This window comes from Phymastichus coffea, unplaced genomic scaffold, assembly GCF_024137745.1.
Source record: "Phymastichus coffea isolate CEN01 unplaced genomic scaffold, Cenicafe_Pcof_1.1 PCOF00148, whole genome shotgun sequence".
Classification (NCBI taxonomy): Eukaryota; Metazoa; Arthropoda; class Insecta; order Hymenoptera; family Eulophidae; genus Phymastichus; species Phymastichus coffea.
In genome coordinates, this window is record NW_026706959.1 from 291,245 (window position 1) to 314,427 (window position 23,183).

The 23,183-nt window shown below is 46.7% G+C and overlaps 4 protein-coding genes across 5 annotated transcripts; 3 read left to right on the forward strand and 1 right to left on the reverse strand.

Annotated features, from left to right (window-relative positions):
- Positions 1 to 2: 2 nt before the first annotated feature.
- LOC131672332 (esterase FE4-like) lies at positions 3 to 2,562 on the forward strand. The gene is made up of 8 exons (XM_058949479.1): positions 3 to 165; positions 252 to 546; positions 609 to 794; positions 896 to 1,107; positions 1,177 to 1,339; positions 1,410 to 1,736; positions 1,807 to 1,957; positions 2,055 to 2,562. Exons 1-8 carry the CDS (start codon positions 31 to 33, stop codon positions 2,230 to 2,232), a joined length of 1,647 nt encoding a protein of 548 aa, XP_058805462.1. The 5' UTR covers positions 3 to 30; the 3' UTR covers positions 2,233 to 2,562.
- A 231-nt stretch (positions 2,563 to 2,793) lies between these two features.
- On the forward strand, positions 2,794 to 11,444 carry LOC131672311 (lysine-specific demethylase 4A-like). Its single transcript, XM_058949449.1, has 12 exons — positions 2,794 to 3,649; positions 4,421 to 5,338; positions 5,417 to 5,622; positions 5,717 to 6,057; positions 6,139 to 8,267; positions 8,347 to 8,529; positions 8,615 to 8,917; positions 9,297 to 9,482; positions 9,782 to 9,895; positions 9,981 to 10,073; positions 10,499 to 10,587; positions 11,025 to 11,444. The coding sequence occupies exons 2-12, from the start codon at positions 4,562 to 4,564 to the stop codon at positions 11,113 to 11,115; spliced, it is 4,512 nt and encodes a 1,503-aa protein (XP_058805432.1). The 5' UTR covers positions 2,794 to 3,649; positions 4,421 to 4,561; the 3' UTR covers positions 11,116 to 11,444.
- A 129-nt stretch (positions 11,445 to 11,573) lies between these two features.
- Positions 11,574 to 15,033, reverse strand: LOC131672312 (neural/ectodermal development factor IMP-L2). Of its 2 annotated transcripts, XM_058949451.1 has the most exons (5): positions 14,812 to 15,033; positions 13,883 to 14,154; positions 13,516 to 13,775; positions 13,130 to 13,434; positions 11,574 to 12,729 (listed from the first exon to the last, which is right to left on the reverse strand). In XM_058949451.1, exons 2-5 carry the CDS (start codon positions 14,152 to 14,154, stop codon positions 12,694 to 12,696), a joined length of 873 nt encoding a protein of 290 aa, XP_058805434.1. In that variant the 5' UTR covers positions 14,812 to 15,033; the 3' UTR covers positions 11,574 to 12,693. The 2 variants fall into 2 exon arrangements, with proteins under 2 accessions (XP_058805434.1, XP_058805433.1); XM_058949450.1 differs by lacking the exon at positions 14,812 to 15,033 and having other exon boundaries at positions 13,883 to 14,350.
- A 7,271-nt stretch (positions 15,034 to 22,304) lies between these two features.
- LOC131672333 (probable NADH dehydrogenase [ubiquinone] 1 alpha subcomplex subunit 12) lies at positions 22,305 to 23,183 on the forward strand. Its single transcript, XM_058949480.1, has 3 exons — positions 22,305 to 22,463; positions 22,612 to 22,694; positions 22,788 to 23,183. Exons 1-3 carry the CDS (start codon positions 22,369 to 22,371, stop codon positions 23,027 to 23,029), a joined length of 420 nt encoding a protein of 139 aa, XP_058805463.1. The 5' UTR covers positions 22,305 to 22,368; the 3' UTR covers positions 23,030 to 23,183.

Genomic DNA, 23,183 nt, shown 5'->3' on the forward strand with positions numbered 1-23,183 from the left:
GACTGGAACAATTGCATTGCTACGAAGAATATGGAACGGCCTATAATTTCGATTAGCGATGGCAAGATCCAAGGGATCACTCGTGAAAGCGTCTTAGGAAAAAAGTACTTGGCTTTTACTGGTATACCGTACGCGCAACCACCACTCGGCCATCTGCGGTTCAAGGTAACAAGCATAGACTTGGCAGAGCTCTTCAATCACCACGTCAAATGCAAACGATCTGAGAGACACATTTTTGTGCACTACACTAGGAACCCCAAATTCCCGCAAAATGGTCGGGAATACTGGATGCATCGAAACGCACGAACGACATGGCTACGCAATACCAAACCAGTGGGCCGAGACCGTGGAAGGTGATCGGGAACGAAGACTGTCTGTATTTGAACGTTTACACAAATGCCATCGCTCACAAGAGGCCCGTGATGTTTTACATTCACGGTGGAGGTTTCGTCGAGGGTTCAGGAAATCATTGGATTTACGGCGAAGATTATTTCGTCACTATGGACTTGCTGCTCGTCAGTGTCAACTATAGATTAGGGCCTCTCGGTAAAATGCAAATGATAAATCGAGTTATCGAGTCTTTTGGTAACAAGTTATTTCGGCTTCAGGCTTCATGAACCTCGGACACAAAGTAGCTCCCGGCAATCAAGGCTTGCGCGATATTCTATACGCGCTCAAGTGGGTTCAACAAAATATCGAGGCGTTCGGTGGAGATCCCGAGAACGTCACTATTTTCGGCAATAGCTCCGGCTCGGTCGCAAGCCATTTGTTAACTTTGTTACCTGCGGCAAAAGGTTTGCTTTGCGCGCATCGTGCGCCTCACTGCTATACATTCGATACATCCAATCAATCCATTACTCTTCAATGTCAATATCATTGTTTCCTAAAAATCTAGGACTGTTTCACAAAGCTATTTTACAAAGTGGCACAGCTTTCGGACTCAGGCACTTGCTTAAGGAAAACACCAAAAAACCGTTCTTAAATGGCTTCAAAATTGCTACGCTTTTTGGATGTGATTCCGACGATCCAATTGAAGTAGTCGAGTTCCTTCGTTCTGTGCCAGCAGAAAAGCTCGTGTCTGTCGAACATCATTTGTCAACTAAATGGGTACGAAAAAAATGGATGTTTTTTTCTTTTTTATTATATTTTCGAGTAGTTCCAACTGCTTGTATATAGGAAAACGTGATATTAGGTCGTTGTGACTACGGGCCCGTGATCGACGCAAGGTTTTGCGAAGATCCGCTTATTCCAGCTCCACTGGGTCAATTATTGCAAAACGATACGAATATACCGATAATAATAGGAAATACCATCAACGAGGACCTTCTCGGATTTGCTGGTACGTGCGAACAAATTTTTTTATTATAACTGCTATCAAACTGTATATAACTTTGCATTCAAATATCCAGGTTTATGTGAAGATGAAGAACACTTTTCGTTTTATGATGATCATATAGACAACATCATAAGAAATTCGTTAATGCTGAACAACTCTGGCGAAACTGACAAAATAATAGAACATATAAAAGAATATTATTTGAAAAATCAACGGATAAGTCCGAAAACTGTTTGGAATTTGATTAATTTACTGACTCATCTAACAGTAAATTTTGATCGAAAAGTAATCGATTTAAGAAATGGGCACGCTAAAGCTCCGACTTACGTGTACCGATTTTCGTATTGCGGAAACGAGCCCACATTTTATTCCTACGATGAAGGCCCGCAACCTGTGAAAGGTTTGATAGTTCAAATATTTATCGTCACATATAAAAGAAATAAGTTACACGCTGGTACTGCATGTTGCAGGAGTTGCACACGCTGACGAGTTATCGTACATGTTTCACATAAGTTACATGAAAGCTGATGGGACTTTTACGAAATGTCCCGAAGAGGGTTCTGCGGATAGAATGACGCTCGAAAGATTCGTAAGAATGTGGTTCAATTTTGCCGCTACTGGGTGAGCTATCATTTTATCCATTTTTATTTATATATTTTTTCGTATTATCAGTTTACAAACAAAATTAATTTGAGACATCGTGATATATTGGTTCCAGCAATCCCACTCCTAAAACTGATAGTCATTACGTTACAACTATATGGAAGCCGACGACCCCAGAGCATTTGTATTATCTTGATATTGGAGATCATCTTGTTTTGAAAGATGACAGAGATTCACCTGATTGGATAATTTATAAACAATTTCGCAAAAACTATTTAGGATTAAATTTATAATTGCTTTGAAATAAATTTACACTGTCAATTATATCGGAACAATTTTGAATCGTACTATGTAGATAGCAATTTCTATTAGTTATATTACAAATAAAATTTTCAGTTATTTTATTGCTTATGTAATTTTTTTTAAATATTCATTTCCATTTCTTTAATCGTCGATCATCATATGTGAAGAACAAAAATTACTTACAATCTCGACTCTGCGTGAAGCCGATATTCCATTATATCAGTGAAATTGTTTGCTTTCGAAGGTGTGCAATACAATATAATATAAACACAGACAGAATATGACAAATGGCGATTGCAGGTCTGTTATCAAAAATTTTATCTCGGAAGTCTGATTAAGCAATATATTGCCCTAATCTGTCACGCAGATAGGGAAAATGGTTATGGAAATCAAGAGAAATTTGTATTAACTAGGTTTTGGGATCAAATAAAAGGATTTTCTATCAAAAAATTCATATTTATTTATAAAATCACATCTGAAAATAATGAATAATCAGGTAAGCATCTTTTCGTGAATTTAGGGAGTCAGCGGCAGGTGATGGGTACAGGCAGAAAGATGCACTGTACTATAGATACGTATATAGTATAGTGTATATTGGTCTATATAATATGGTGCGTACGTGACCTACAGGCCAAAAGAGTGAGAGAGACAGCAAGCAAGCTTGCGCAGGAGCACCAATGCGGTAGGGGGTGGAGAGAAAGACCGAGACAGAAGATAGTGCTATGAACGCTGTGCTGCGGCAGCACAGAGTCAGCGGCGGAGTTCAGCAGAGTCCCTGCGAGTGTCGAGTGCGTTTTAGGTACGAAGCATTGTAGTATTGTTGATGCTGTACAATCCTTGAATAAAAAATATCACGAGTGGTACGTTGCAAGCCCACTGCAGCATCGCAGCGGGCAAAGAAATCATCGTTGACTTTCAGTACAAGGGTTTGTGCTTCTGTGCTTGTGTGTTTCTCATCAATTTTCAACGTGCCTGCGCTTGCCTACCTGGCTACCTGCAGTTCACTCGAAAACAAATTTTAAGTCGCGAATCACGCTCAATCGATGCATCCAAAAGGATCTACGCTTGACGTTGATCTCAAATAACAATTTGTATACTCGTAACTACGCACCTCAAGTGTTGAGGCTACCACCAGCTATCCGCACTGCATCTTCAGCCAAAATCTAAGCCAAGCAAGGCTATTGTTACTTATTTGCTGATAACTAAGGACAATCTTGCCAACGTTGTGACTAGGGTACACGAAGGAACGAGAGGCCAAACCAAATCGATGCCAGGAAAGTTTTAATCGCAAATGTTGAAAGAGTCAAAATTAAGCAGCAGCGTGCACGGCAGTGTGTTCTGATATTTCCAATTATTTGGTCAGTGGTGAAGAGTCCCCGCAGAACAAACTATTTTTCAGAAAGAAGGGTAAGTGTTTATATTGTGACTCGGCCAATGGCTTTTCTCTTTACACTTGTTATCATAACAATTGAAGCTGTTGATTCTTTAAAAGTGTTGCACATATACATTAATATCCGCGTGTATACATGTATATATAATTTATTTTGGTTAACCTGTTCGATCGATAAAGTAGATCTCTTTCAAGCTAAACAGATTCTTACTTAACCTAGTGATGAGAGAGAGAGATTTAACCTGCACGACGCCGATCGGTAAAGCAAAGCTCGCTCGTGCATGTCCTGTCAAACGAGTCATCCATTTTGTTTACACGAATTTTCTAAACTTTCTTTGCATCGTCTGCATTTTTTACTATGCTGTTCGATTTTGCTGATAGTTCCGTTTTTACCAATATATTATTTTTCTTTATCAATTGGTCATTCCTTACCAACGCAAGTTTCTGTGATGACTTGTAACAATAGTGCCATTTTACCACAGGCAAGATATTTTTCTTTTGGTTACACTATTTTTTGCACTATCACCTTGTTTGGAATGTTTAGTATTTCTATTTTATATTTATAAGGTTAATTATACATATTTATTAATATATTACTTAATTACTTCACGCTTTTTTAATTTTAATGCTATTACATCATGCATTCCAAAAACCATATTCAGTAAATAAACAAATGCTAAGTGCATTTGAGTTACTCATTAGTATTGTTGTTTTTTAATATTTTACTTATTTTTCAAATTCGATTTAAAGGTATTATTTGTCTACTAGTTATTTGCTTTTTTTTTCAGTAATAGGAGTAAAACATCTTACTATGACCTGAATTTCAAGTGACAAGTTTAATAATATGTATGGACAATATACATAATATACTTCATGAAATCTAGATAATGTGATTCCTTTTTACTTAATTAGAAAATCCAACAATAAAAATGGTTAGTAATACATCACACGGAACTCCACGTATACAGGTCTTTCGACCTACGTATGAAGAGTTTAAAGATTTTTCAAAATATATTGCATATATGGAAAGCCAGAATGCACATAAAGCTGGTGTTGCAAAAGTGATTCCACCACCAGAATGGGTTCCAAGAAAACAGGGTTACAACACAGATGACATAAAATTAACTATACCAGCACCCATTTGTCAAGTTGTCACTGGTAAACAAGGACTGTATCAGCAAATCAATATTCAGAAGAAATCAATGACTGTAAAAGAGTATGAAAAACTTGCTCATTCTGAGAGATATAGAACACCAAAACATTTTGATTATGAAGATTTAGAAAGAAAATATTGGAAAAATATTACATATGTTGCACCTATATATGGTGCAGATGTTTCTGGGACATTGACAGATCCAGATGTTAAAGAGTGGAATATAAATAATCTTGGAACAATTTTAGATTATGTTAATAAAGATTATGGTATCTCTATTGAAGGAGTTAACACAGCTTATTTGTATTTTGGGATGTGGAAGACAACCTTTGCATGGCATACAGAAGACATGGATTTATATTCTATAAATTACTTACATTTTGGTGCTCCTAAAACTTGGTATGCTATACCTCCAGAACATGGACGAAGGCTTGAGCGACTGGCTAATGGATTTTTCCCCTCAAGCTATCAAAGTTGCTCTGCATTTCTTCGTCACAAAATGTCATTAATATCTCCACCAGTATTAAAACAATATTCAATTCCTCATGATAAGGTATGTCATTTATTTATATTAATTAATATTAAAAATAAAAATTTTGTCACTGTCATTTACGTGAGATATGCTTTTTAGATTACTCAAGAAGCTGGTGAAATAATGATTACATTTCCATATGGATATCATGCAGGATTCAATCATGGTTTTAATTGTGCAGAGTCTACAAATTTTGCTACACCTCGATGGGTTGAGTATGGAAAGAGAGCTACACAATGTACATGTAGTTCTGATATGGTGAAAATATCAATGAAAACTTTTGTTGAACGTTTTCAACCAGATAGGTAAGAGTGAAATTACATAATCCAGTAAACCTATTTAAAACTATTGAGCCATAAAAATTTTACTGATCAATGCTATCTTTCTTTTTTTTATTAGATATGATTTATGGTTAAGAGGTGAAGATGTTGGGCCTCATCCAGAAGATCCAAGACAAACTGCTGCACCACCACCTACTGCAATAGACCTTTTGTGTCTTGAGAAACCAGAAGGGTCAGCTCATTTTAGCGGTGTTATACCAAAGAACAAAAGACACACTATTCATCGTAAAAAAAGTATCATCAATTCTAATGCAGAAATGAGTACACCAGATATTCCTCCAGACGTTAAAAAAGTTTTACACGATTTAGAAATGGAAGATGGTGAAGTTTTAGATGATCAACCTGATGAACAGCAATTGGAAGTTTTGGAAGATATTTGGTTAAAAGCTGGAGAAATGGGTAAAAATCATTTTAGTACTGGTGTTTATTATTTTTTTTAAGTTTATAAATTTCTCTTAATTTCAATTTTTTTTATTATAGATTTGACAGAGGCTAATGTATATGATGATGGGTACAATCGCAAGAAAAATCGTAAAAGAAAACGGAAATCACAAAATCATGCAGATAAAAGAAAATCAAAATTAAAAGTTGCCTCGACGAAATCGAGTGTTTCATCAGATTTATCAAAAGAAGAACCTGAATTGATTAAAGAAGCATTTTTAAATACTCCAACCTTAACTTTGCCAGACTTTGCCATGGATAGACCCGTAAAATCTATTTCAAATGATCCCAGTTCAGCAAAGAAAAAAATAAAGACTAAATTGCCTAAGAAAGTTAAAGACAAGCCAACAGTACCAAAGGAAGAATTGTTGATACCAAAGGATGAAAATTTTATTGAATTAGTTCCATGTATGAATATTCCAGATTTTAAATCAGAAAGTCCGTCAAAAGATCCTCTCAGTACTCTAGATGACATCATAACGAGCAATCCAGAAATAAATAATGACATAAATTATTCCCCTCAAAATTTGAATAGCAAAAGTAAAATCAGAGAAAAAACTCCTAAAAAGAAGAGATCACCTAAAATCAAGGAATCACACAGTTCAAAAGCTTCAAAGAAAAATAAATCTAAAACAAGCTTGTCAGTGTTAGATGTTTCTGATGTTAATACTTTAAGGCAACTAGTTAACGGTGGTCCCATCCAAAAATCTCACGTTAAGAATTTGAGTTTCGATTCAAATGGATCAAGCTTTTCTCCATTAAGCAAAGTACGAAATAACGAAATACATTCATCGCTTGCTTCTCATAGTCCTACACATAAGCAATTACTTAGCAACAAAAATGGCGGACGTTCAAAATCGAATAAGCCAAAAGGATCTTCAAATATGAAAAAGAATTTTCTGAAACCTCCAGTTCTCCAAATAAAGAGTGATCAACGCGAGGATAGTAATATTCCGAATTGTAAAACCGAACCGACACTATCCAGTGAAATGAGTGCAGTTCTGAATAATACAACATGGCCTATTATTTCAAATGATTTGTCTAAATTAAAACCGGTTAACACTTTATTCAATGCAGAAACTAACGTTTGTCTAGATTCTTCTAATTTTAGTCAAAACAGAAATTTGATTCCTCAAATAGCTAATCCCTTTCAAGCTAGACATTCTCTCACTGATCAACGAATCAAATTTGGTCTCAATAATAAGGTCCCAAATTCAACTATAAGTGGAAATCACTGGCAGATTGGAAATCAAATGCATTTCTTCAATAGCAATAAAGATACATCAAGAAATTTAGAATTAAACAATTCAATTGGTGCATTGTCAAATGGACAAAAAGCTGTTCGGGATAATGCTTTTTCCAATTTTCAAAATGTCGTTGAAAAGACAAATGTAGCCATAGCTAACGTTACTTTAGCTAAGCCGTCTTCATTAATGAGGATTCATTCTCAAACTGAAAATAATTTAGGTAGTCAATTATCTCAGTTTGCAGGAGAAATGAAATTATTAAACAGCGACATTTTAGAAAGTAACGATACAAATTCTCAAGTACAAACATCATTAGAGAACGCTGTCTCCAATTTGTTAACCGAAGAAATAACGTTTAACCAACCAAAATCTAACACTCAAGTGGACATGTTGCCACCTCATTTGTCACGCGAAGGTGTGTCAGTCACATTAATTCCCAAAACTAAATGTACAAGCATTTTCGGATCACCGCGTAAACAGGCAACTCCAAGGAAACTAAAAGTGAATACTCTTAAAACATCCGAGCAGCATAATGATTCGGAAATATCGATTATTAAGAAATCTTTGTCAATGATGGAAGACAACATTAATCTACATACATATGTTGCATCAAAAATTGAATCTGAGACTAGCTCTGACTGTAGTTTGTCTATGACAATGAACGAAGAATTCAAAGGTGAATTTGAAGATGAAAGTACACGCAGTACTTACAGTATACCAGAACATATAAAACCAATGCTCTTTCCGAGCATACCAGATCTCAGTGTTTTACAAGGGTTCAATCACTATTGGAGTGCCCACGTACCACACTGTTCCATTTGCGCGGCGCTATCGCTACGTAACCACAAAGGCAGTAAGCCAATGCCTTTTAATTGGAAAGACAGCAAACCCACAGTATTACCGGAAACGTCACCTATATGGGTAAGAAATAATTTGGTAGTCCACATATATGAACGGCGATGCAGCAGTTATTGATGAAAATTATAATTTTCAATTTCAGGTGTCGACTGATCTCTTTGCAGCAACATCATTAGTACAGAAAACAAAACCTGAAATCAACAAGTTGCTAAGATGTCGGAATTGTCAAGTGACAGTACATGCTTCTTGTTATGGAGTGACAGTACTGCCACCAGATCTGCATAACTGGGCTTGTGATATTTGTCATGCTGGCATGCCAAGCGTTGTAAGGATTATTGCATTATTAAAATTCAATTGTGAAGTTATAAGCGATCGTTATCATCCTAAATATCAATATTTTATCTTTGCAGATGTGTTGTCTATGTCCAATACGAGGTGGAGCATTGAAAAGAACAAGCGATAGCCAATGGGTACACGTACTATGTGCACTTCTGTTGAGCGCAAGATTCAAGGATCCTGTAAATAAAGAGCCGATAAATGTGCTGGGTATCCACAGGCCCGTAGGTGAAGTCCAATGTTGCCATTGTGAGCAGTCTACGGGAACGTTTTTAAAGTGCCATGACAAACATTGCGATGCCCTCTTCCATTCGACATGTGCCCTCTTGACTGGCGCAACTGTTGCCAAATCGACGTCCGAGAGAAGTCGATTAGAGGTGTGTATTGATGGCTTGATTGAATTGCGTAACAATGTTCAGTCGGGATTTTGAATGTGATTACTCGTGTAATAAACGAGACGAAATGAGTGTCCGATCAATGATATGCCCTTAATTGCGCTGTAACCTTGTACGATTACAATCATGCGTTCACGAGAGAAGCTTTATCGTGTCTTGTTAAAGTTATTCAATACAGTTATGACTCGTCAACGGATAAATTTCTTTTATTGACTTTGGTCAGGGAACTTGTATTCGTACATTTACTCACACGCTCGTCAACTCCTCAACTTATGACGAATGCCGACTCGTTGATCTTGATGAACGTTGTAAGCGGTTTTCCTTGAGGAAATTTAGTAAATTTGAACTTTTTACTTTTTAGGTGCTGTGTAATAAACATGATAGTCAAGACAAAATACCCATCAGGCAAGGAGAAATGGTTTACGCCAAGCATAAGAATACGAGATACTATAAAGCCGAAGTTATTTCCATATCAGATAGCATTTGCTTTTTCGTAGTCTTTGAGGATGAAAGTTTTTCAAATGATCTCCCGCCAGAAGATGTAGTTGTGAGTATTAATCTGAACCCAAAGCATGTCAAATTTTGTAGAGTGTAATTTGGTATCTTCAATGGCTCGGCCCGCGCTCGGCTTGAAGCTTTGAGTCTACTTGAGCCCTTACGTTTTGCTGTATTTTCGAATTCAAATTTTCAAAGTTTAATGCTAATTGGAATCAGCCTACGGAGTTTTAACGCTTATATTGAGCCTTCAAGTCTTTGAAATTCATCTGCTGAATTCAGAACTCAAATGCTCTGTTTTCTTGGGCTTTCATAACCCAAATATAATTAAAATAATAACTCTTATTTCAGGGTTACGAACCAGGAAAGATTCCTCCAATCGGAACAGAAGTAATGGTCAATTGGAAAGAAGAAGGTATCTACCCTGCTACGTTTACTGGAATTGATCACATGATAACTTACACGGTTCGTAACTATTCACTAAAGGATAAATGTATTTCCAATTGAGTCATTTTCATTCTAAGTTCACCTTGATATTGAAATGTTACAGGTCTCATTCGAAGATGGTTCGACACTTCAATTGAAACGTAGCGATATATACAGTCTTGAAGAAGAGTTACCTAAAAGAGTGCGATCACGTTTGGTGAGTTAAGTTTGAAACTCGATTCTGACGAGTCGACCATGGAAATCTTAAAAAAAATATTAATATAACTTGACGTGTTTCTGAAAATCTACTGTTAAATTTTATAAAAATTAAGAATCTTAAATAAGCAGGAGTAGAATAATCAACGCGAAAGATATAGCGTTAATTTTTTCAAAATTTATATCTATAAATCTTTTAAAAATGATAGCGTTCACTAATAAGAACGTTTTTTCGATAAAAGGAAATGACGTGTAAAAGCTATGAATTAAAAGAACGGCATAGTTACGATTTTTTAAATCGCACTTGTTATTTTTTTTTCTCTTTATTTGATTATTATTTTAATAACTAGCATAACGAATTTTCATTTTATTAATTTATTATGTTTATTTTGGCTGTTTTTTCGGTGTTTGCGGTATATAATATAGTCTACTGCTACGGAAATGCAGCATCGAGGACATCTTTATGGAATGAAGAATGGGAGTGAAATGAGAAAAGTGAAGCCACCGAAAAGATTGTAAATTCTTAACAGATTTATTAATGTTAATTTATTACGAGATAAGATTGGAATGAATGAAAATTATTGAGACGTAGAATGTTTGATTACGAAGTGACCTCTGTGTTAGAGAATTGTTATCCTTATTAAGTTAGCTGCAGTAAGTTATTTTGTTTAAAGATTAATGTTTCATTGTAGTTTGAGATTTTTTTTATCTAACAAAGACTTTGCAATGCTGGTAAAGCATTGATATCTATTGTACAAAATGAAAAGTACAGAGTCGTATTTTAAGTTGAAAATTCATGATTGCTTGTGTGTACTTTTCGTATTTTACGAAACAATCTTGTACATTTTGAGAGAAATAAATGCGAGGGAAAGATCGCGATGAAAAATAGTTTTACTTTAACTTTGTAATGCGTAACGTTGTATAATTTATGTTTTCTACGTTTGATATCTAGGTCTATCAAGTGTTTTGAAGCAACTAGCGAATCGAGACGGTTGGTGACGATGCGATTTTATCATTTGGCTTTGGATAAGATATTTGTGTGAATTTTTAAACGAGGATATTTATTTTGTAGTTGATGCACAGATCTTTCCTTCGTAATAAAATTTAAGAAAAAGGTCTGCCTACGAGCAGTTACACTGTAGATACATGTTCGACATTGCGCGTAATCGTACGTTTGTAACAAATTTCTTGGCTTGTATATGCAGCGTCATTTGCGACAGAGAATAACTGAATATTCTAGATTAAAATAAAATGTAGGCTATGATGAACAAGTAAGTGAGATCATCGAGTACTAAATATTATAAACAATGTGTGATTATTAAAAGTCTATCTGATATTTAAACAAAGAAACATAGCCTTTGTGTCTTTTTACCCGTAATACCCGTAGGTATGAGTACACCTATAGGTTTAGTTGAAATGCGGATTGATGGTGCAAAATTACTGGTGTGAAGTGGTGAACAAAATAAATCTTAAGTTTACAATTAGGATAAATCTGTTTTATTGTAGCGTCAACTTTTATATACTTCTCAAACTTAAATATAATTTTTGTCATTAAAATACAAATTCAGGAACAACGGTGAATGACAAAAACTAGCGAGTATGAGAAAAGTTTCGTTGCTTTTCAATTAAAATAATCATCAATCTATCTTTCGCTCTCTTTCACTCTCTCACTCTCGTTTTACGCGTACATCTCTCTCTGGAAAAAGATTTTCTCTAGAGCCGTACTTTTTTTCTCGCTTTCTCTCTCTCTCTCTCTCGCTCTCTCTCTCTCTCTCTCTCTCTCAATATCCAACTCTATAATTTTCTCTTTCGGAAATACACACAAAATATAATAATATAATAATTAAATAGCAAATATTGTAGCAGTCATGCATTGAGTCGCGCACACGATATCCTGAGAAAATACCTTCAACTAAATACTTGATATACGCGTGAGCGCGTACCGAGACAATATAGACTGATTACGAACCCCCGCCGAGTATCGGTAACCGCTAGACCCTTTGCGATACACGTATGCAATTACGTATTACAAATAATAATATTAATACCATATAATAATAAAAATAATCAATATTAATACAATAATATATATAATAAAATAATATATAACATGTATATATATATGTATATACATACATATATATATATATATATTATCTAAAGCGGAATGTACATTAAGTGTTTGCCACTAGAGCAAAAGAATTAAGTTACCGGGTGCAGCCTGCTTGCCGAACTCGTGCAGATCGGGCAATAAACGTTTAGTGACTAGATGAAGAATCGTCGGGGATCTCTCTTTAAATAAACATCGCTGGTTGTCGTTGTGGTAGGTCGTGTTTTCTATCTCTGTTTCACGCTCTCTCTTTCTCTCTCGCTCGCTCCCTCGTTAACTGTCTCGTAGTCTCGGTAATAGTATAAGCATATCGTCGCCGCTCTAGAATCAACAGCGCGTCAGACAGAGAATAATCAGTTGGATAGTCGTGCTAGGTCTGGGAGGCTCGGTCGGCTTCCTCGGCGTTTTCGGAGCAGCATCAGAGGCAGCAAGCCGTTCGCGCGGCGATCGTTGGCACGTAGCCGCCGCCGCCGCCTCCTCTCTCTCTCTCCTCATCCTCGTCCTCGTCTTCTCAAAGAGCATTGGCCTTCCTCTTTTCCGACTCCGACTGCAATCGTACAAACATTCCTCGTTTTCTTTCTAACTCCAGTTTTTTTGGCTTTTTCATCGTTTTGTTCGTGTCTGTTGGAAGGTTCATGAGAGATGGTGATCGATCGGATGATGATTATTGCATTGCATATTGCATTGCATTGCATTGGGCGCGTGACATGACGTATATCGGCGGTGCACTGAACGTTATCGCGGGCGAATGGTGATGCCAGAGTGGCGGAGGGTTGGGCGAGCGAAAGCTAGCGGGGTAGGGGCAGGGGCGGCTGCGGCTGCGGCGGCGGCGGCGGCAGGGAGGAGGAGTGGGCGAGGAGGGGTCAGAGGCGCATGGCCTTGCGGAAGAAGCGCTTGAGGATGGCGAACAGGTGAAAGATGCCCTTAAATAGAGAAAAGTTGCGTACTTTGGCGGCGGGATAGAGGAAGGTGATGGCCTCGGCCTCGCCGAGGCTCGACTTGGCGACGCACTTGTAGCCGTCCATGTCCTGCCAGCGGATGTTGGCTATGACGAGGTTGCCGTTGGGCTGCACGACGAAGCGCGGGTCCAGCAGCGGGTTGCCCTCGCCGTCCAGCCAGTAGACGTGCGGTCGCGGTTTGCCCTGGGCCTCGCAGGGCAGCACCACCGTCGAGCCTATCTCGGAGAAGTAGAGCGGCCGGTGGCGCGTGATGACGGGCGCGCTGGCCACGGTGTCGCACGTCGAGTTGCCGCCTGCGGGTCAGTCGGGCGCGTTAGCGGGCGCTCGGTCGTCGTCGTCGTCGTCGCCGCCAGGGCCGCGCGGGCGTCGCTCACCTTCGACGTTAAGTACCGTTGGCTGGCTGATGACTATCTTGTCGCCGGACACGCCGACGCAGTGCATCAGGCTCTGGTCCTGCGGGCCCACGCAGTCGATCGTCAGCCTGGACAGCTCGCGGGCGATCGCCGTGTACGGCACGTCGGCCACGCTCTCGCGCTCCAGCTGCTCCACCTGTCGGCCCGGGTTCTCGCCCATCACCCAGTAGACGCGCGGCGGCGGGCTGCCGTCCACCTCGCACTTGAGCTCCAGCCGCTGCCTGCAAGTGGCATCGGCCCGCTGTAGCCCGCTGTAGCCCGCTGTAGCCCGCTGTGGGTCGCCGGTTCGGCGCGCGGCCGACCTCTCGCCGCGCGGGCGGGTACTCACCCCCTGGCCAGGCTCACGTAGCTGCTCGGGCTCTCCTTGATCGTCACGTACTTCTCCAGATGGTTCTTGCGCGCGTCGGCGGGCAGCTCGCCCACCAGCTCGGACGCCTCGCCCAGGCGCAGCTCCTGGGAGTAGAGGTTGGCGTCCTCGGCCATGTCCTGCTCGACGTCGTGCAGCGTCCGGCTGAGGCTGAAGCCGCTGGCCGGCGCGAGCGCGCCGAGCAGGCCGAGGGCCAGCAGGCAGCCGAGGCTCGCTCTGGCTGGTCGCTGCATCTGCAATCGCGATCGAGAGCTGCTATTCGACACTGCGATGCTGCTGCTGGTGCTGGTTCGCGGCGACGGGTGACCGGTGGCGGCCGGTTGTCTTGACGCGTCCGAGGAGCTGCTGCCGAGCGGATCCCTCATAATCGACGGCTGGCGACCGAATAGCCGCTACGCAGCAGTCGCGGAATCGGCCTCCCGACTTTCTCTCCCACCCCGGCTCGTCGCAGCTCTACCTATATATTGCATCAGCAAAAAGAGCTCGAGCGCGAGAGAGCGCGTCGCGCGCGCCCGACTAAGACTGTGAACGAGGCCCCTCGGGAGTGGGGAGAGAGAGCGCTGCGCTTTTCGGAGCGCAAAGTGCCGGGCACGTGTGTGGGTAGCGTAGCGCGATAGGGAGAGAGGAGAGAAAGAGGGCATGCGAGACGCGGAGAACCGGCAAACTGGCCGCCACCGCCGCGCGTTTGCGAGCAAAGAACACGAAGAAGAAGAAGAAGAAGAAGAAGAAGAAGAAGAAGAAACAGCAGCTGCGGTAGAAGAAGAAGAAGAAGAAGAAGAAGAAGAAGAAGAAGAAGAGGAAGATGACGATGAAGAACGAGACGAAGAAGAAGAAGAAGAAGAAGAAGAAGGCAAGGCGGACGACGATCAAACGACAGGAAGGAGACTCACTGTCTGCTGGTGCAAGTGGAGGATTCGCCACTGAATGACTCGGGAGGAGCTTGAGAGCTTGGAGCGTGGAGCGCAGTTGGCTGCTGCAGCTGTTCCCAGACGAGTGCGAGCGGGACTATGAGTATGCGGGCGCGCAAGCCGCTAGTGTGCAGGTCCAGTAGTAGAGTCTATCCGTGAGTGTCCTTTCGGAGGAGGCGGGTTGTAGTCGACTGCTGAGCCTCCTGTTGCCGGCGGTACATTTATACGTTCAAATGCAACAATCGTCTTGTCTCGTTTCCTTCCGATTGGCCTTCGAAAGCCAGAGTGGGGGCATTCGGTTTCCCCAGCAACTAATTCAATTTCTCATAGCCCTCGCAGGCGTGCGCTCGGTTCTCGAGAGGTCGCGGAGAAAGGAGGAGAAGGGGAGAGCAAGCAGCAAGCAAGAAAGACGAGCAGCGGGAGAGAGGGAGGAAGGGATCGAGACGCTGCGGCTCGGCCGTCGCCGGCGACGATGCCGTCGGCGATGCTGCACGCAGACCGAGGCGCAGGTGGCAGCGTGGCCTCGCCAGCGGAGCCCTGCGCACGGCACTGGCGAATTCGGGAAGACTCCCGAAGCGCCGTCGTCTTCTCGGAAAAGCGCGTACGCTCGCTTCGGCGACTCTCTCCCTCCAGCCTCGTCCTCCCTCAACCCTCCCTCCCTCTCTCCTTTCAAGGCAAACTCCCAGCTTCTTTTCTCTCTCTCGCTCTCTGGCTCTCTCGCTCTCTCGCCCTCTTGCCACCTCCTCTCGTGGCGCTCTTCTTCTTATTCCGCTTATACACTTGTCGTGGTCGACTCGTTGCCGCCGCCACCGCCGCCGCCGCCGCCGCCGCCGCCGCTCACTATCTTCGTTTCGCTCGCGCTCTCGCCGGTGGAATTATCGAGTAGTCGTTAAATTTAACGCGAGCCGGAAGTTGCCCTCGGTCTCGCAGCCGCAGCTCGAAAACGCTCGTAGGCTCGCGCCGGAGTAGGTGAGGCGGCAGAAAAGGAAGAGGCTCGGATCCGTTGGCCGCTTCCGAGGGGGAGACGAGTCCAACGAGAGAGAGGAGAGATTCTCGGAAGGCCTCCTCGGCGACGCGGAGCCTCGCGAGAGGCGAGAGCGAGAGAGGGCCGGCAATTACGTCACTGTAGCCTAGAGATCGCAAGAAACGATCGTTGCTCCGGCACGCGTTCCGCCCATTAAATGACGATTATGAGCCTTTCTCCTATCGGGCGCCGATCGGCACGTACGCACCACCGGCTCGGGCACGCCGCCTCCGCTGCCGCTCGTCCTGCGATCGCGCGAGACCGAGACGACATTCCGAGCATTCCCGAGCAAAACGATATCTCGCTGCGCACTCCTTTTTGCCGCGCGGCTGCCGCTTTTCCCGCGGCCGCGGTGCCCGATCGGCCGCGGCCGCCAAAGGCCTTGCAAGGATGCGAAATCCGATAATTCGGGCGCGTAGGCGACCGCGCGCAGCTGACCACGCCGCAAAAGTCGCGAGGCGGCAAAAACGCCGCGCGCTCCGGTTACACGGCGGCCGACGCTCGAGATCGCCGAACGGCCGCGCCGCCCGTCTCGCGACCCGCGCCCGACCCGAGGGCCCTGACCCGCCGTCCGCGGCTCGCCCCCGCGGCCGATCGCTCGCCGATCCTCCGCGCGTGCTCGGCGGCCCCGGCGCCTCGGCCGGCGTCGCGCGGCCCTTATCTCGCCCGGACGTGCAATTATTTGCGAGGAAATTATTGGCCATCGCTCCGGAAAACACGTGCGAATCGCGGCTGACTCACTCGTCCAAGTTCGCGACTATCGCGCGCGCATTTCTCGCATTCGGCTGAGATTGCGTCAAATAACGCAATAGCAATAGCGACAATAATAATAACAATAACAGTAAGAATAACGGTAATAATGACGAAATCAGTCTCGAACGTATCCAAAAGGCTCCTTAACGGACTTTATTGCGTATTATGCGGGCGAAACTCGTTCACCCAGTGTAGGATCGACAGTTATGACGAAGCTACTTTAATTCTGTGAAATTCGTCCGATCGTTCAAAACTGTTCTTCCCCACCAAACGACTACTTTACGACTTATAAGAATCAACGAAAGGTGTGCATTTTCTTGTTCCAGTTTAATTTTATATGGAAATCTTTGATGCTCCGATACTTTGCGCCTGCACCTGTTGAATACCGCGAGGGCAACCCTATTCTTGAGACATCAAGAAGAAAGACCATACGCTGGTGTGTGTGTGTATGTATATATATAATATATATATATATATATATATATATATATATATATATATATATATATATATATATTATATAGGCCTCGGTGCAGCCCGCTGCTCAGCTGAGTTTTCCGCTCGAACTTTCGCATTTTAGACGGCGATGAGTTCTAGAGTGGTTCAAGCTTCCAAGCTTGCAACACACTTCGCACGCGATAGCTCAAAAACTGCGTTAAACCTTGAAATTTACCCAATTATTTGAGCTTTCCAGTTGATCAAACAATATGATCGGGTTGAAATTAAAATGATATTCGAGCACGATCGATAAAGTTCGAATTGACTCGGAGCTCCGCGAAGCTGAAGTCGCTCAACCTTTACAGCTTCTGCAGACTTTCCACTTTAAATAAATAAGCGCGGCGAGCATTAGAAATATAGCGCGCGCACATTAAAAATAAAAGCTGCACCATTGTTTCCGTTTGCAGATTAGTCGATTTGAAACTTATTTCTACTGCGTGACATTGTGTTTTCATCACCTGTAAAGATAGTTCAAACACCAGCCGTGACTCTGTCGCGAAAATAATTTTGTTTATTAACATTAATGCGTTCTTCTAAAAGCTGCCAACAATAGAAGCGCGCGTTAGCTTCGGCGCTCGGTGAGACCTTCAACGTCACCAAATCAAACGAGGTGCTGCAACTCGCACGCTGCCGCGCTTTCTCGACTAGACGAGAAAGTGAATTTCGACCAACATCATGCGAATCCGCGCGTCGAGACGCGAACCGACTTTCCATGCCCGCCACTGACTTCGCGCTTCAGAGCTGAAATTGCAAAGGACGCCTATGTGGAAGCGACAAGGGACGCCGCCGCGAGAGCAGCTCTCGCTGACGCAACGTTGTCGAAACGTTCGACAGCCTGCGTCGGTTGCTCCAGATTTCGGCCCGAGGGCAGAACAAAAGCGGTCGACGCCGGCGAAAACCAGCCGAGCGGCGCGCTGCTTTCTAAATCGCGGCGAGCGGGCGTGCAAACAGAGGAGCGCGCGGACGGAAGAATCGCTGCGCTGGACAAGCGAAGAGGCCGCGCGGCTCGCATACAAATGCGCCGGCGGCGGCGGCGGCGGCGGCGACGGCGGCGGCGCATTTGCATGTGAATTTTTAGAGGGCGCATCGCGCGCCCGGAGCGCATCCGCTGGAGCAATTGGCCCGCGCGGCCGGCGCGAGGCGGCCGCTGCGAGTCGTGACTGGCGGCACGTCCAGCTTGCAAACGTGCACTTCGCCACGAGGCCACGAGAACAATTGCCCGCGGGCGCGCTGGATCTCGGGCGTGAATCATGGGAGAGAGGCGCGCCGCGGCGAGGAAGGGAGGCGAGAGAGGGAGGCGAGAAAGGGAGGCCCCCCGGCGCTTGGATGAAAATTGGGTGGGCCGCGGCGATCGGGAGAGCGGCCGGCCCTTGAGCGGCGCGTCCGCTCCCTCGCTGGGGACTTCCCGGGGAATTCGGCAAAACCCCGGCCGGCGCGTGACACAATAGCCTCTCAAAGCTGCGCCGCGACTCGGCGGTCCGCCGCCTGGGCTTTCCGGAAAAACCTCGGCGCTTATCTATCGCCCACTGTGATGCCGTCGCTTGCGATATTCCACGAAGCGGCGCGCGTGGCCCACTCGTCGAGCGCCGAGCCGATCGGCGCCGGAGATGAAAAGAAAGGCCGGAATTGCCGGCATTCTCGGATTCTCGGCGCGGCGCGCCGAGCGAGAGCGGCGAGCGGGCAAATCGGCGCGAGTGATCGCCGATGCCGCGGCCCGCGCAACCAGGCTAATGCTTAATTGAGCGCCCGTCACGCGCGCACGTCCATCGGATCGGCGGCTCCTAGGCGGCGAAAGGGGAGAGTCCGAACAAAGCCTCGAAATTGATCGCGCTCGTTCGTAATAACGATGCGGCGGCTTTCGCGGAATTGGCTGCCCTCGATTGCCTCGATTGTCATCGGCCGGCGAGCCGCAGCGCTCGCCCCGCGGCGCCCTCCCGCCCCCGGGCTGCGCAGGCGGGCCGGCCTCCCCCTGCGGCTCGTCGTCGCCGGCGCGGAGCCGCGCGCCGCGCGTCATCGCGAAATTGAAACGTCCCAATTGCGCGCGGCGCGACCGCCGGCTATTTTCCACCGCCGCGGCGGCCGCTGACGCGCTCGAGCGCGGCCGAGCGCGGCCGAGAAGGCCGAGGGCAGCCGGCGGCGCGGCCGCGAGGACGGGCCGCGCGGGCCGCGCGGGCCGTCCGGAGCGCGCCCGCGGCGGCCGAGGGACGCGCGGGCGTGGGCGGTGCCGCGTGGCGCGATGGAAAAAGACCGGCGGAGGCGCGCGGCCTCTAATTGGGAGCGATATTCAATCAGCGGTGCCGAGTGGGAGCGACGTAATCGCCGGTAATTGAGGAAAGCGCGCGAGCGCGCGCCCGGCGGAGAGACGAGCCCCCGGACGGCGCGACCTTATCGCCGCGGGACGGCTCATCGTCCCCGGGCGTCCGCCGCCGCGGCGCAATCAAGCGGCGCCCTTATCGGTCATCCATCGATTGGCCAATTGGAGCGCGCCCGGCCCCCGCGGCGTCGCCGGCCCGGCTGCGCTCCGCGAGATGCCGATCCTTGGTTCGCCCGGCCGGCCAGCTGGCCACTCGCGTCGAGCCGTCGCGAGAACCAGTATCGGCTCGTTCTCCACTGGCCCCGCTCGGCCGATCGCCGCTCATCTGCATACCCGGTATAATCACCGCCTCTTATAATCTCTCGGCGGCGTAATTGCGCGCGCGGCCGGACCTTCGTCCGCGCCGAGCGCGCCGCGACTGTTCGAGAAGCGAGCGAGCGATAATCGGCAGTCGAGCGCGCCGGCTAACGATCGCGCCACGCCGGTTGCACCGATGCGCGAGAAAATTCGAGTCCGGAGGAAACTGGTCTATCTGGTCGGCGGCTCAGAAGCCGCAACTGCGGAGAATCTCGCCTAGATTCGAGAGATGCTCGAGTGGCCGTGTGGCCCGGCAGCGGCACCGCCGGTAATTGATTAAGCCACTTCCGCTATGTGTCATGCTTTTTCCTGGCGCGACACACGCGCGCGCCTCTAATCAATAGACCGCATGGCTTTATCGGCGCGCAACCGCTGATACGATTGCCACCGCACCGCGGACTGATCGCATCAACGCCGATTAATAGCCGCAACGACCGCCTCCATTCTCACGTGATCAAGATTGCCCATTAATTCGTTTGCCAAGAGAGCGTGAATTCGGCCGCCGGCGGATCGCGCCAGTTCGAGCTTTCGGCTGCCTCCCTCTCCCCCGCTCTCCCTCCCCCCTCGGCCGCGCGCAGCTATTTCTTTCGTCGGCCAGCAGCCACTTGCGCGCCGGCGATCAAACTTTATCCACCGAGCGTCGTTTAATTTTAGAGTTCGCCGCGGCTGCCGACGCACGGCGAGGGGCTTCGCGAGAGAGAGAGAGCGAGAGAGAGAGAGAGAGAGAGACAGAGACAGAGCGGGCGCGCGCGCGCGACCGACCAGACAGAAAGTCGTTCAACGTCCAAGGTCTAGCTTTCCACCTCTAGCGCTGCGCGAGCGCAGCTTTCAAATAAAGCTGCCGACGACACGAGCAGCACGACTCGCGCGTAGGCCGTCGCGACGCTCCTTTCGTCTCTCTTTCGTCTCCCTTTCGTCTCGCCCTTTTGCCTCTCTTTTTCTCGCGGCGCGCCCGTTCGCCCGCTCGAGCTTTGTGCTTCGCGCTTTTATTATCGGCTTTTTCGCTTCCAACTACGGAGAGCCAGCAAAACTTTAGAGCCCCGCGGTCGCCCTTCTCCCCCCGTTCCCCCTCGGCCCGCCCGTACCTCCACGTCGCAGAGGCGGCAAAGGATAATCGGCTCGCGCCGAGGATGCAAATATTCGGATTGCTCGCGCGTCTACGAAAATCGCCCGATCGCCCAGTGACTCATTGCCAGTAGAATGCAAGATAGGCGCGAGCCCGAGACGCCAGAGCCACTCGCCGCCGCAGCGCCGTGAGATCGAGCAAGGCTAACGAATTTCCGAACGGCAATCAGTGATTTTTCGGATATGACCGGTTCTACTTTGCGCAGCCACACTCATCGAACCGGCCATCGAGCCATTGCGCAGACCGCAGTACTCCAGTTTATATAATCGGATTGAATGGCTGCAATGGCTGCATGGAAGCGGGCAGGCCGATCGCCGTGAATCGGGCTTTTGTCGCTTGACTGCCGTTCGGGGGCGTTCAATGGCACATTTTCGGAATGGCCGCGGTCGCGACCGCCGCGCGTCATCTCAAGCTCCGACCTCTTTCGTCATCCGTTGTCGACCGTTGGGAAAGAGCGTGCCGGCTTCGCCCAAAGATGGTGCATCGGCTGCTCTTCCCAGAATCCCGACAATCCTTTTCCCAAGCGTTTCGCCACGCGGCCGGCCCCAGCCGCCTTTCACTGGCCGATCGCGCGGCCCGCCCCGGCGCTCGCCCGGCTGACCGACTGGTCGCGCGCGCGCGCGCGCGGCCCACTTGACGACCGCCAGCGAGGTAGATATCTGCAGGCGCGCGCCAATTCGAACGCGGCTCCCCGATCGCGCTGACGGGCGCCGGACGTCGCGCCGGACGCCGGGCCCGCGCCCCCCTCGCCGCGGCACCATCGGCGTCCCGTTCGAACGCGCGCCATCGGCGGCGCGACGCGACGGAAATGAGGCGAAAACGTTGCGCGATTACGAGCTGCCGTCGCGCCGATCGATCGCGTGATCTCGCGCCGAAGGAGCGCAGCGCGACGCGGATGACGCGCGTCTGCGATTGGCATCGGAGCGATCTCTCTGCCTCTCTGTCGCCGCGTGCGGCCCCCGTCACCTCTGCCTGACTCTTCTCTGAGCGGGTGCCATGTGACCGAAGATCCCGAGACTCCGCGGAATTTGCATTCGCGCAAGGCCAGCCGCCAGAGACTGCGGCCGCGCTCTCCCGCAGGCCGCCTAAAAATAAACCTCGCGTTCTCCGCGCCTCACCGTTGCCAATTCCAACGGTCCGCTAATTGAACTGACCTTTGCATTGCCAATCGATAATGCCGCTTTTTGCACAACTAGTGCACGCGCTCGTGGGGCAAGCTTTCCGCTGCCAGTGCACGCGGCATTCACCACACTTCACTCCTACTGAATAGTCTGACCTTATAATACTTACAGTTTTATGACTCTCGTGATTTATATGAGCGCGCCATAAAAACGGCGCGGTAGTCTCGGTAGGTAACGCGTTTACGGCTCTCTCCTGCTGGATAGGTGCTGCCACCTGCAACGGCTGCCGACAATTCCGAAGACAACTGCTCGCTCGGTAACTCGGAGCGCGCCAGTTGCCTCCAAAATGGCGAAATGGTTGGCTCTCGACAAAATTGCAAACTTCATTCAGTGTATAAAACACAACGGTGGGATCTTAGGATCGTTACGTACGTTGTATAGGTACGTTTGATCAGCAATTTTTCTAACGATACAATATCCTCTGCTCTGTTTATGCAAAAAAAATCGATGATTGTTGTTTGAACGTCGAATGGAGGTTAGGCCCAGCTAATGTTATGATATTAAAGTGTAAGTTTTTTTCCCATTTCAGAGTGGACGAGTTGAAATTTGGTAACTTGGTTGGTCAAGACAAGTATGGCAACAAGTATTACGAGAATAATATGTACTTTTACGGTAATGTCATTAGCGAGACCATCGCGAGAGCTTACTACCGGGTAAGTGTTGTTGCGTGTGATAACGATATTTATAGTGTTTTTGGATCCACAGGTAGGAACCGATGGGTGATTTACAGTGAAAATGTTGGTATGAACTATGATGCTGCGCAAGTTCCAGCGGAATGGTACGGGTGGTTGCATTACAAGACGGATTTACTTCCACATAGAGATCCGTACAGGCCAAAGTACAAGTGGATGGCTGATCATACGCCCAATTTATCAGGCACAAACAAGGCTTACATGCCCTACAGTACCACCAAACCAAAGATAGAAGCATGGCAACCTAAGGATTAGCTAAGCAAGGGTGTAGCAAATTGATGTACCGTGATAATATAGCAGCATTGAAGTTATTGTAAATTTTATTTCTTTTCTTGAGTAATGTATCAAAGTACTCTCTGTGTATATAATTACCAGTGTGCAAGAGCAACTGGACGTTGAATAAAATTAA

Coding starts and splice junctions, on each gene's coding strand:
- LOC131672332 (XM_058949479.1), top strand. CDS start 31: ATGGAACGGCCTATAATTTCGATTAGCGATGGCAAGATCCAAGGGATC. Junction 166..251: donor TCGGCCATCTGCGGTTCAAG/GTAACAAGCATA, acceptor GCACTACACTAG/GAACCCCAAATTCCCGCAAA. Junction 1,340..1,409: donor GGACCTTCTCGGATTTGCTG/GTACGTGCGAAC, acceptor TCAAATATCCAG/GTTTATGTGAAGATGAAGAA.
- LOC131672311 (XM_058949449.1), top strand. CDS start 4,562: ATGGTTAGTAATACATCACACGGAACTCCACGTATACAGGTCTTTCGA. Junction 8,530..8,614: donor ATGCTGGCATGCCAAGCGTT/GTAAGGATTATT, acceptor TTATCTTTGCAG/ATGTGTTGTCTATGTCCAAT. Junction 9,896..9,980: donor ATCACATGATAACTTACACG/GTTCGTAACTAT, acceptor GAAATGTTACAG/GTCTCATTCGAAGATGGTTC.
- LOC131672312 (XM_058949450.1), bottom strand. CDS start 14,286: ATGAGGGATCCGCTCGGCAGCAGCTCCTCGGACGCGTCAAGACAACCG. Junction 13,435..13,515: donor AACGGTACTTAACGTCGAAG/GTGAGCGACGCC, acceptor ACTGACCCGCAG/GCGGCAACTCGACGTGCGAC. Junction 12,730..13,129: donor TCCTCTATCCCGCCGCCAAA/GTACGCAACTTT, acceptor GTACGATTGCAG/TCGGAGTCGGAAAAGAGGAA.
- LOC131672333 (XM_058949480.1), top strand. CDS start 22,369: ATGGCGAAATGGTTGGCTCTCGACAAAATTGCAAACTTCATTCAGTGT. Junction 22,464..22,611: donor TCGTTACGTACGTTGTATAG/GTACGTTTGATC, acceptor TTCCCATTTCAG/AGTGGACGAGTTGAAATTTG. Junction 22,695..22,787: donor GAATAATATGTACTTTTACG/GTAATGTCATTA, acceptor TTGGATCCACAG/GTAGGAACCGATGGGTGATT.